Source organism: Haemorhous mexicanus, chromosome 6 (genome assembly GCF_027477595.1).
Source record: "Haemorhous mexicanus isolate bHaeMex1 chromosome 6, bHaeMex1.pri, whole genome shotgun sequence".
NCBI lineage: Eukaryota > Metazoa > Chordata > Aves > Passeriformes > Fringillidae > Haemorhous > Haemorhous mexicanus.
The window spans coordinates 59,817,866-59,831,150 of NC_082346.1; the positions used below are offsets into that span (position 1 = coordinate 59,817,866).

The following is a 13,285-nucleotide window of genomic DNA, read 5'->3' on the forward strand; positions in this document are numbered from 1 at the left end:
ACCTCAGCTTCCCTTCTTGCTGGAGAAAGAAATATCTGCAAAATGGAAAAAAAAATAAAAAGAAATCCTGTCAAGAGAAATCTGCTTTTCCCTCTGCCTTAATGCCAGACAAAGAAATAGGAGAAATATCTCCCTTGCCCTTTTCTCTCTCATAATTGTATCTGTAAGGAAGAAAAGAGAAGGGGGGAGGAGGGATGAATATGTGATCCTCTCCATCAAGAGCACATCTGCAAGTAGTTTGCTCACCCACCAAATGACCAGTCCAGATTAGACTTGTTTACATGGGAGGGTTGTTAGGGAGTGAAGGAAGGCATGAGTTTAAATCCCAAAGTGGATAAACCTAACCAGTGAGAGGGAACAGGGGTCCCCACAAGACACTGCTCAGTAATAGTTACACTGCAGCAGTCATACTCAAATTGTTCCCTGCTCAATTTCCCCATGTTTAATCTGAAGACTTTGTGTGATATACAGAAAACAGATTAGACTCTGATTCAATGCATTATTTCAGCTCTCCAATCCAGTTTTGTCTTCTTATTGAGTTCAGTGTAGGATTTAGGGTCCTGAAAAGGAGTTAGGAAGCTAAAGCTGGGCTTCTTTGCTCCCAGTTGTGACAGGAGCCCAAGAGGAGCTGTGACCATGGTCACAGTCCTTCTGAGGCCACACAGATCAATACTTCACTCTGCAACAGACTGACCCTAAACAAGGCCAAGTAACAACAGACCCTGGTTGAAACCCACCATAAATTCATAAACAAAGTAGCCTTTCTGGCTTATTGATTGAAATGATTTTGTATGTGGAAGGAGCATTTTGCTCACTTGGATAGTATTGCAGAAATCATTCTGAATCTGTCTGCTCTGCAACATGCTAAAGCATCTGCTGTTTGGTTACAGCAAAGAAAACAGAAAATAGTGAGTGAGAAAGCAGCAAAAATAAGCAATCAATTCCAATTCCAGAGCCTCATTTAAAAACAGTGGCAAAGCTCCCCACTTCCAAAGGAGCACAGTGCCCTTCTTCAGCATCCCTTTCCAAGCAGACAAACAGAGCCCAGCAGACATCAGACAACAGCTGAACCTGCAGCCACAGGAAATCCATGAGTTGTTTTCCCCTGGGATATGAAAAGATGGAGGCATCTCTGGGCAGGAGGTGCTCAGGCCTGAGTGACTGAAAGAACAGAAGAGCTCCTGGTTCAGGAGACTGAGCTGCTCTCAGATAACATTTGTGGTTGGTGGAAAACTGTATAATTGTGCCAAGGGAGGAGAAGGTTTTGGCATTTCTTTTGGAAATCTGACTCCATAGCTCAGCCCACACTTGGCTGAAGGTGTAATCACACTGTTTAAAGAACCCAACAGGCCAGCTGAGTGATCTGACTGATCCTTCCTTGCAGAGTAGGTGCCAGTAGGTGTCAGTACCTTTAATCAATCTGAGAGTGATGTCTCAGGGGATGAGGACAGGACTTCATGTAGCACTGTACATCCATTGTGCACTGCCCTAAACATCTTAGGGCAGCAGTGCTCTGGGCCCTTGATCTCAAGATGAAACCCCGAGAGCACCTATGTGCATTTTTTCTGTGACTTTTTTTCAATGAACTGCCACAGTTTTGGCAACAGGCCAGCACAGTGACCTCTGTCTGCTGTCAGCCATGGGTTTTAGTCTCTCAGTTGTAAATAGTTAGCAGTGACAGAGGGATTTCCAGTTAATTGGGGAAATGAGGGCAGTGTTATTATCCTCTCTTACACTGGGGGAGATGGAGACATGAGGAGGCAGAGTGATTTGTACAGGACTTCCCTTCATTGGCTGAAGGTCAGGCCAGCAGGATAATCCATCCCTGTGAATCCCAGCCTGCTGCTCTGTGTGTTTGCCCACGGTGCTCCGGGGATGTGACAAATGAGACTTGGATCTCTGCCTGCTTCTCTCCTCTTTCTTCTTCCATCCAGACATGTTTTGAATGAAACCAGGATCACTTCAGATCCATACCAAGTATGAAGAGGATGGGTCAAGCTCTCAACCACTTTCTTCTCAATATTCATGTTTTTTTGACAAATGCAGATCAGCCTAATTGGCTGCCAGTGTGCACAGATGTCTCTCTGCAAGAGTACTCAGGTGCTGTGAGAATTGATTGTGAACATGAAATGGAACCAGATTAAAATTTGACCTACAGTAATCAATTTCTAAACAGTAGGACAAGCAGTAAGGAGATGTTGGAATTTCTGGACTTTGGAAATCAGTTATTGGCTGCTGTTGTGCTTTTCTGAAGGGTCTGTCCTTCATTACATGCCTTGATTTTTCTTTAGATGAGCAGCTTGGGGGACAAAGATCTTTATTAAGTCATCATTAAAGAATGAACCTCATCCTTGCACATAAAATGCCATTAAATATGCTTTAAAAAGGCTTTTTCAGCATCATGGAAATAATTCTCATTTCCTTGAAGTGACATCACTTTGTTACTTAGGCTGGAAATCTTCACATCTTTTGCAGGTCAATTCAATAGTTGCTTAGGAAGAATGTATGTGAACACAGTTTCTCCAAAGCAAAATTAAAATGTGCTTGGTAGGAAGCCTTTGCTGTAGCATGTTACTGTGTCTGTGAATTCAGGATCAATGGAAATTTGCAGAAAGGCTATTATTTACTGTTTCTTTCAAGCAGCTGGAAGACTAACCTGCAGAAATCTTCTTTTCCTCCAAAATCCAGCATGAAAGACTATTTAGTGAGACATCCCTATCCTGGAGATTAACTACTTGCTCAGCAGTCAGTCATTTTCACTGCACAGCCAAGGACAGTGATTCCTTTCTCACATGCAGATGGAGCAGTGGTTTAGCACAAAACAGTTCCTGGGACAGGAGGATTAAGGGGAATTTACTGGAGAGCAATTAAAAGAGTTGTTAGAGCAGTTTGTTTTTGAGGCTGAATCTCACATCAAAGTGAAGCTATCTGAGGAGTGTACAGAGCAGAAGAACAATAAAGCCATCATTTCAAACCATCTACTCTGCATCCTTAAAGTGAAGATTAATAAAGTGAGCTAAGAGTTTATGGAGATTTGCAGGAGTGAATTAGGAGAAGCAGCCTAAAGGCTTCTGTGGGGTCATTTCCTATTAATCCATTTCTGTCTAGTCCTTCATAGTTTGACTTTTTAAATTCACATTTTGATTAATGTAAACAAAAAAGGAAGATTTTTTAATATAATGGAAGTTTTTTTGATTTTTAAAAAGATAATATCTGAAAAATAAGATTTAAAAGCATTTTAGTATCAGGTATTAGTAATGTCCTGGGAGCTTTCTGAAAAAGAAAATCTGAAAAATAAGATTTAAAAGCATTTTAACATCAAGTATTAATAGTGAGCCTTGTTCTCTGGGACCTGCCTCAATTTTAAAAACCCGTTCATTTTGGAGCAAGCCTTTTCACCAAGGGTTATACATTAGGAATTGGGTTTGACTGGCCTAGTTTTCAGAATTTCAGAAAAGAGGATCCCAGATATGCCCTGTTTTGACAGCTGATGGCTCCTAGAGGGGACCAATCCTCAAGGACTGAGGGATGCAGCATCCCAGACCCCCCCTGAGCCCATCAGAGCAATGGCCTGGGAAGGGTTTGTTGGGTTTGGCAGTGCCAGTGCTGGGAGTGATCCCAGCAGGATCTGTCCTACAGCACCTGGGGTGGGATGAGCTTTGCAGTGCAAAAGGGTGGGTGTGCAGAACAGACACATCTCAGGTGGTCTCCAATTTCCCAGGGGCTGTGGGAAGGGCATCCCCATTCCCCTGCTGGAAGGTTTTTCTGGGAAGTGTAGTGAGAATAGTGGGGAAGGGATGGGTTTCTTTTCCCTGCTGGTGGTTCATCCAGGAAATTGGAGACCACCTGAGATGTGTCTGTTCTGCACACCCACCCTTTTGCACTTCAAAGCTCATCCCACTCCAGGTGTTGTAGGACAGATCCTGCTTGGATCACTCCCACCCCTGGCACTGCCAAACCCAGCAAACCCTTCCCAGGCCATTGCTCTGATGGGATCAGGGGGGGTCTGGGATGCTCCATCTGATTTTCCTCAAGCTCTCACTGCGAGCCACCAGTCTGGCAGGGTCTCCTGGGCAGTCATGGCTTGTCCTCCCTCTGCAGCTTTTGGAAGAGTAAAGTTTGGCTGTAAGGACTGGCTGGGCCCTGAGGCTGTGGGGAATTCATCCCAGCCAGGAACTGGCAACACCCCAACACTCCGGGGTGGAAATAAAAATAGCACCAGATGAAGGGTGCAAAACACACACACATGCACAGAGAATAACTACAGGAGGCTTTTTTATACACTCTGCAGCAAACCCTGACGTTTGCACTGCCAGAGGTGGGGATTTGAATCCTCCATCCCCACCTTCCATGGAGGATGCCTGCACAGAGGCGACAGGCACGGAGCTCACTGTGCAGACACCAGAGACAAGCAGGCAGCTCAGGGTACAGCTTGTCTGACCTGCTTTAACATCCAGCTGCAGGTGAAATAAATGACTCACACCTTCCAAGTGCCTTTGTCTTCCTCCCTCTGCTGTGCAGGGCTCCTGGAGGGTGAGTTCAGATGCAGACAGAGGCTTTGTAGGTGAGCCCTGTTCCAAGTGTCTGTGCTCTGGAAATTGGGTGTATTTTATGGGGCAGGAAATGTATTTATGTATTATGTATTTTCAGGAGCAGGAAATAGCACACACGTCTGTGCTGGAGTATCCTGTGTCTTTCTAAATCCTGCATCTGACATAAATCTGCCTTCCACATTAGCATGACAAAAATGTAAATTACTTTTGTACAGTGCACTCCAAGATGTGAAAATTAATAGTATTTTTTGCAGACATCTTTATGGAAATTTATGTTGTAAAGCCTTGTAGCATTATTTCCAAAGAAAATGAGATCTGTGTTATTGTGGTATTGGATATTGGTTATACCACTTAAAATTTTTAAAATCCATTTGCCAGCTTCAGCTAAGCTTGTATAATTTCAGGCCAAGGAGGCAAGGAAAGGCAGCTCTCCTATTTCCAGGAAAAAAAAAAAAAAGAAAAAAAAAAGCTTATATAAAAGGGAGCCAAAACCAATACACCTTGTGAGGACACTCTAATTCCTTTTTTGAATGGGAACTAGACATTCCTGGAGGAGGGGCACCAGACCAAATCCTTCTGGAGGGATCTGGAAGCTGGTGAAGGAGCTGATGGGTGGGTCTAAGCCAACTGCAATCCAGCTGCCAGCTCTGCAGTGGTTCAAAGAAGGGTGCATTTCCCTGAGATCCTGCCTCCATCACTTGGGAAGCTCCAGCTCATTTTGTCTGCTCATCCCACTTGCTCTATTTGCAGTGTTTCAAGTACAGCTCTGGACTTGTGCTGCCAGGTGGGTCCAGGTTAAAAAGAGCCCTGTATTTCTTCAAATTTGTTAACCTGGTTCCGACTTGATGATCTTGATTCCAAACTTAATGGTTCTATAATTCTTTCATTCTTATCTCACTGATCTCAGATGCCTTCTAAGAAGTTGCTGTAATAAACAGGAACAAAAATACAGAGATCTGGACAAATACATTGGGTTGTGAACAGCCAGATGCAAGGGAGATGGGGCTCCTAAAGACAAGACATTGAATCAGACAAGATAATTACCCCTGAAACAAAGTTTTGAGAGATGATCAGCACTGACATCAGCCTGGTCTGTGCTTTAATAAGAGTGACCTGTGGTTACTGAGTGGATGCAGCTCTGGGGACTGAAGTCTGGTGTTTCTGCTTCAGAAATGTCCAGTGAGCTGAGTCAAACCAATTCTCCCAGGACAGGGTCTTCACGCAGAGAAAATCTTAGCTTTTTGGTGGCTTTGTGTGGCTCTCCCTCCCTCCTTCCCTCTCTCCCTCCCAGTCAGTGCACACACACTGCATCCATCACCATGACAACTGTGTTCCCTTTGGATCCATGGCTGTCCCTTTCTGTGGATTTCTGTGGAGGGGAGTAGGCACACCTTGAGCACCACTAACAACAGCATGGGATGTTCAGGCACAGGACAGGATGATCTCTGGTCAAACAGCTGCCACTTTTTATGAACTCACTGTAATTCTTCAAGACTTTTACCAGCTCTGTAATCCCTTCACGTACCTGCCTTGGAGTCGCTTATTAAGGGATCTTTGTGCAGACCTCCTGGATGGAGCAAGGTCATGGAGGGATGATTTCCACAGTACTGCTACAAAAAAAAGACAGCAGACAAGGGATGCATTTCAAAGCACCTGAAAAGGCCACAGCTTTACTCTTTAATTCAGTGTGTGTGTGTCTCAGCTTTGAGCTGGCTCCCTGACTCCTCATTGCTCTTGCCCTCATCTGCACTTGGCTTTGGGGCTGGTTGAACAAGCTGGTGCCTCACAGGAGCTGCTCCAGCAGTGACATTTCCATTGCCAGTACCTGGGGTAGGGTCCCCCTTTGGAAGGGATAGAGTTCACACTCACATGAGTTACCTCTTGGTGTGGAAGGGAGGGCAAGGAGGCTGAGGTTGAGATCAGATGGAGAATCTCAAATTGCTAGTTTCTCCTCCGTGCCTGCCTCATAAATAACTTGAGTATTTCAGTCCCCATGGCTGGCTGTCAGTTAACTTCTGCTTCATCTTTGCCAGCTCAGTAATTAATGTCATCACTGTTGCCCCTTCTACCCAAAGTGAATACACTAAGAGAAACCCAGGAACCTGGACCCATAGGACAAAATTTGTGCCACATGGAACAGTCTTTCATAATCTGATCCATAAAGGAAATATGTCTGTTACATTAATGAGTTTAGAACTTGGTGTGAGACAGGAGTGTGGCTGTTTACTCCTTGAAATGAACTCTGTACACACTTAATTCAGCTTCTTCTTTAAAGATTGTGACTCTTCCTGGGACATACATTTGGGCAAGCCTATGTGTAACTGCTCTGAGAAGGGTCAGGGGCAAATTAAATAGCTCATCCAGTTTAAGACTTCAAAATAATGCTCTCCCAATCTTCAGAGAAATGTCAGATTGCATGAGATGTTTTTCAATTCTTATTTATAAAGAAAAAATGCTGGTTAAAGTTATTAGACATTAATAGAATTAAGTTTCCATGCAAACATTTGTAAATGTAAACACATTTTAACTATTCTGGTTTAGCTTAAATCACTGTGGAAGCAGATTAAATCCAGCCACATGAAAAATTTCCTAATATGGAAAAAATTGGTAATGAAAAATAACTATTGCTCTGTTAGTGCTAGAATTCACATCTTGGTTTTTTTCTTTAGTACTTTGTGGGATCTTTCTTTTCTTTTACTTGTACATATTCTACTGCTCTCAAGTACTCCTGACCAAAACTAGATTCTTGCTGTGCTAGGGGTGCATCTTCCTTGGTTGAGGGGAAGGAAGAGGGGGAAGTTCTCCAGGGGGTGAAATGATTTCCTTGGCAGAGTAGTTCAGTGTGAGAGTGAGGACCAAGACCTCAGTCTCCATCCAAAGTGCCATTATCCCACAGGGTCAGTTGGGATGTGAGGGTCTTGGTTATGCATTTCAGAGTAAAAAAGGAACTAATAAACAGCTATGAACACATCCAGGTTACATGAGAGAGCCAAGGGGGGAGTAGGCCCAGGGCTGTGCACCAGCCCACCTTTGATCTACTGGAAATAGGGCTCCACTGACGTAGATGACTCCTGAATTCTTGGCTCTCAGCTAACCCCTGGATTCCTGAGTCCCTGGGCATTTTCTGCACTAATCAGCCTGTGGCAGATCTGCTTCTTCCAAGGAGCTGTCCAGAACCATTCCAGGCTGGAGCATTTTCTGTCCCAAGAGAAGAAAAGGGAAATAACTCACTGAAGAGCTCTGTCAGCTTGTGTCCTTCAAGAAGCTGAGAGAACCTGTTCTGAGGAGGTGACAGCAGGGCTTTGGGTGTGTGTCTTCTCCACTGCATGGCCATAAAGTAGGGGTAAAGCTCATGGCTGTGAGGGGTTAGTGGGTCCTTGGCCTCACACAGCAGACCAGATTTGCATCGTGTATCTGATGGCATTTGCCACTTTGGCCACCACCATCCCTTTCTTCTGTTCCCAAAGTGTTTGCTCTGCTCTGAGTTACAGCAGTACTCAGGCTCAGACCCCCCTGCCACTGGGCTCAACTCATCCAAATGACACCTTTCCAAGTGGTTCTGGGGCAAAAAGCTTCACAGTAATTTCCTGACTTTTATAAGGACACTCTTCAGGAGTGTGAGGTACAGGTGGTGTCAGATTAGAGAGGTTTTTGCTTTTCTTCTGCCAAACCCAGCAGCAGCAGTCACTGGTAATTATATTCTGTGCAGGGAGATAACCTCTGTCTGGGGAAGGTTTGAACTGAGTCTAGAAGAGGGATAAAAGAACCAAGATTGGACTGGGGGGGAAAGGGAGTGAGGGTAATTTCAGTGAAGTGCAAGCTTTGGGAGAGGAATCAAAAACTGCTGCTGTGGTCTTTGTTGTTGTCATTCTGGTTATTGTAAACATGCAGTAGGAGAGAAGTTGTCAGAGTTGCCTCCTGCCTTTCCCAATGGCACATCCAATGCCACACTGGCCAGGGAAGCACACTGTGCCAGGCTGCCTCCCTTCCAGCATCCTTCCCTTCCAGCATCCCCCACTGCCTCTGGACAGCAGCTGCCAGGCACAGGCTGCCTGCAGGGAGCAGGGTGCTCAAGCTGTGAAACAGATTTGTGGCCAAAAAGCAGGGGAATCATGGAAACATAGAATGGTTTGGGTTGGAAGGGACTTTAAAGATCATCCATTTCCAACTCCCTGCCATGGGCAGGGACATCTTCCACTATCCCAGGATGCTCAGAGCCCCATCCAACCTGGCCTGGAACACTGCCAGGGATGGGGCAGCCACAGCTGCTCTGGGCACCCTGTGCCAGTGCCTCACCACCCTCATAGTAAATAATTTCCTCCTAGCATCCAGTCTAAGCATACTCTGATTTAAAGCCATTTCCCCTTTGTCCTGTCCCTACACAACCTTTTAAAGCATTGGGTGGAGGAAGTTTCCCCCACTGCAGATGTTTTCAGGGACTCAGCACAAGGCAGAGCAGCACAGCCAAATGGGGACACCATGAGAGGAACCAGCCATGTCCCCTGAGACACACCTTGGGGACACATCCTTGCAGCTGGTTGCTTTCACTGCTGCATCTTCTGCCAGAAGTGCTGCACTGCCCTCTGGGGCAAGAGAGGCACAGACAAAACATCACATACAACCCACCTTCCCAATGTGCCTTTAGAGAGCGTGGCTTCAATTAAATGTCATCACTCAGTTTTGAATCAAGGGCAGTTTCTCTTGCCATTATTTGCTCTCAAGAGTGGCCTGAGAGAGAGAGAGAGAGAGAGAAGCTCCATGAGGGCAGCTGCTAATGAAGGGGAGCCTCCAAATGAGGGAATGTGTCACTGCATCTAGGTCAGAGTAGTCAGATTAAAGTAACTTCCATGGTTGTCCCTTGGTTTTGTTCATATATATTTTTTTAACTGGGCTTCTAATAAGCAAGTTAACCAAATTATTATAAGCAGCTGTGTTTATCAGCAGCAGGCAAGGAGATACCAACTGCATTTGAAAGCTCTCTAATGAAGCTTTGAAGCCCAGCTCATCCCAGATTCATGCAGTGAAGGATCTGTAGCCATCGTGGCACTTCTCTGTTGACTTCTGAAGATGTGAGACTTGAAAGTAAATAGATTCTCAAATATGGATACTCAAGTTGATATTTCAAAAACCTACAGCTGACTGACACAGGGTTTTGTTTGTGTATTTCAAGGGCTTTGTTTTCCTTTTCTTACCACACTATCCCTTCACAGTCCATATTTGTATTTAATCACAGGCTGCTTTTCACAGTGTTGTCAAACAGAGAACCAGTTTCCCAGATTCCCAGTCCCACATTCAAGAAAACTGGATGAACCTAAAAATAAAAATAAAAAAATCGTATGAGTAACATGTAGAAAATCAACAAAAAGATTTTACTCTGTGGATCCTCCCTCAGCTTGAGGCTCAAATTCCTTTTTCTGCAGCAGCCTGAGACATGCTGCTTGGTGAAATAACTCAGCATTAAATGGCATGGCATGAGAGGGTGGATATTGCTGGGTTTTACAGCCCTGTTGTGCTGCTTCTCCCTGGTGCTTCCAGCTCACCTACACATATTAGACATACTAATTCTGCAGTAAACACTTGTAAAGTGTGTGAAGCCACACATGTGGCCCATGGGGAACCTAATTGCACCCTCCAACACTCCTAAAAAACCCTAACCCTAACAGCAAAACCAAAAAGTATTAAGCAAGCTGTGAATTTCCAGCCTCTGGAAGGGTGTGTACATTGAATTTATCTTGCAGCTGTGTAGTCCCTGCTGAATTATTGTTTCCTTTTGATCTGTACTAAAGATAGTGACAGAGCAGGTATGAGTGTGAGTAATGGGTAGGTTGGCATCACAGTATTTGGGTTCTTTGTCAATGGCTTTCTTCTCTTTGTTCAGTTTCTTTCCTTCTGTTGGTGTTGGGATATTTTTAGTTCTTCGAGTAGTAGTATCTTCTGCATCAAGAAAAAAGGTGAAACCCATTTTTTAATGTATCCTGTTAAGAAAGTGTGTGTGTGTATGTGTAAGTACCCTATCTATAGTGGTTAACCTTGAGGTTGCTGTGTCTTGATCAGCTCCATTTGAAACCACTACAAAAAATTAAGATGGAAAGGAAGATCAGAATTAAGAATAAAGAGAGAAATGGCTGTTCTCAAGACTTTTTACCCATCTCAAATTAATATTTTCATGCGGTGTCCTTTGAGTCCTGACTCTGTTGTGGATTTATCCCCCCACAGATCATCTTCAGGAAGATCAGCGATGTCAAGAAGGAGGAAGAGGAGCGCCTGCGCCAGAAGAACGAGGTGACACTGAGCATCCCCGTGGACCACCCAGTGCGGAAACTCTTCCAGAAATTCAAGCAGCAAAAGGAGATGCGCAATCAGGGCTCCAGCCACGCCGACCCCGAGCGGAACCAGCTGCAGGTGGAGAGCAGGAGCGTGCAGAACGGGGCCTCCATCACGGGCACCAGTGTGGTCACCGTGTCCCAGATCACGCCCATCCAGACCACCCTGGCCTACATGAAAACCAGCGAGGCCGTGAAGCAGAACAACCGCGACGTGATGGAGCTGAAGCCGAACGGGAACGGAGAGCAGAAATGCCTCAAGGTCAACAGCCCCATGAGGATGAAGAACGGGAACGGGAAGGGCTGGCTTCGGCTGAAGAACACCATGGGCGCCCACGAGGAGAAGAAGGAGGACTGGAACAACGTCACAAAGGCCGAGTCCATGGGGCTGCTGTCCGATGACCCCAAGTCCAATGACTCGGAGAACGGTGTAAATAAAAACCCACTGAGGAAAACAGACTCTTGTGACAGTGGAATCACAAAAAGTGACCTTCGCTTGGATAAAGCTGGTGAGACTCGCAGCCCCCTGGAGCACAGCCCCATCCAGGCGGATGCTAGGTGTCCTTTCTACCCCATTCCTGAGCAGGCCTTACAAACCACGCTGCAGGAAGTCAAGCACGAACTCAAAGAAGATATCCAGCTGCTAAGCAGTAGGATGGCTGCCCTTGAGAAGCAGGTGGCAGAAATTTTAAAAATATTGTCTGAAAAGAACGTATCCCAGCTCTCTTCCCCCAAGTCTCATTTATCACCCCAGTCCCCTCCCCAGATACCCTGTCAGGATATTTTTAGTGTTTCAAGGCCTGCATCACCTGAATCTGAAAAAGATGAGATCCACTTTTAGCATATACCTATGTGTATATATGTATACAGTATATATGCAGAGGTGTATATATACCTTTATACATATATATATAAAAATGTGTGTGTATACGGTAAATATATATACATATATATTTTCACTTGCATCCAAAATGACTTGAACACACCAAGGATTTTGATATGTAAATATTGCATGTCCAGCTGGATTCTGGCCTGCCAAAGAAAGCAATTATTAACATAGATATTGCTTGTATAATATGCAGTTGACTGCATGCACACTTTACATTTATTTATAATCTCTATTATGTAATAAAAGAATGACTTTTGTTTAACAAAGGCAATGTACTATTTAAAGAATCAGGGTCTAACCTGCCAATATTGCCATGACAGTTTTGATCTCAGGCTGGGTGAATTGAGCTTTTATTTCCTCACTGTCTTTTCTGCCGAGTTAAACAGTAGATTAATATGACGTGAAGGACACGTTCAGACTCCTGTTAGTATTGTTTGTTTCCTGGTATCATTCCATGACAATATACTGTATATTTGGTGATGAATTCCCCTACTCCTCCTAAAGGGAGGGCTCAGCTCAGTGGGCAGGGAAGGGCACCGTGCCTGGTGCTAGGGTGGATCACTGGAATTTGTTTTTGTGGGTATTGTGCATGCACAGCCTTTTATTTCAAGTATCCTCCTGCTCTTTTAACATCGTAAGTAAGAAATAATAATAATAATAAGAATAATAACAATGGTGATTTATGTAACAAAATGAAACTAACAGAAACTCTCTTGGTTGCACTCCTGGAGTGTTTGGGGGTAACTTCTTTCTTGAAAGCCTCCTTTTACTGATGCCATTTTTACTGAACTGTTAGAGTAACATTATGTAAATTCTCTTTGCAGCACTCAGTGGTGGTGTCCAGTTCTGTCAGTATCTTCATTAGCATGTCCCATTTTTGTGGGGTTGAGATTGCTCTCCCCCTGTCCCCCCTATTGCCCCTGGCAGAAAGACTTTGCACGAGGTCTGAGCAAGGGAGAGAACACTCCTAGTTCAGCTTCTTGGGAACCATGGGAGCAAGTTTGAAAGCCTGAAGTTAAAAGGTTGCAGTAAATCCCCCTCCACTCTCTTTCATGAGGATGTTTATCAGTCTGCAGCTGCCTTTAGAAAGAGAGACAATAACTGGTCAGGACGTAGTTCTCTGTAGTCCAAGGTGCTTGGATGATAATGTGTGGCTGGGAGAGTGGTGGGTGTGCTGGGGGGATGGAGCCCTGCCTGGAGTGCTGCTCCTGCCTGGGGCTCCTGGAGGTTTCACTGCATGGAGGAGCCACATTTCAGGAGGCTTGCAGTGCCCACAGGTCCCACACACTCTGAGTCCCTCAGGCTGGTGTCAGAGGCTCTGTCCCCCCTCTTAGCTGACTCCCATTGGCATCTCCCAGCCTTGGGCTGTGCTCAGACCCTCTCTCCACTCCTGGACTGGAGCTGCTGGCTTTGCAGGGCTTCAGCAGGGCAGGCTTTGCACTGGATCTTGTTTGATCTCCTCTTTGGAGCTGGACTTTTGGACCCTGCCCTGAGTGTGGAGAGGGTTTTTGCCTCTCTGT

The 13,285-nt window shown here is 45.1% G+C and overlaps 1 protein-coding gene across 1 annotated transcript in view; it reads left to right on the plus strand.

Moving 5' to 3' along the window:
- Positions 1-11,717, plus strand: part of KCNH5 (potassium voltage-gated channel subfamily H member 5) — a 149,404-nt gene extending 137,687 nt beyond the window's left edge. Inside the window, exon 11 of the mRNA XM_059848193.1 lies at positions 10,770-11,717. Coding sequence (XP_059704176.1) covers positions 10,770-11,717 — 948 coding nt within the window. The remainder of the gene's footprint in view (positions 1-10,769) is intronic.
- The last annotated feature ends 1,568 nt before the right edge of the window (positions 11,718-13,285 follow it).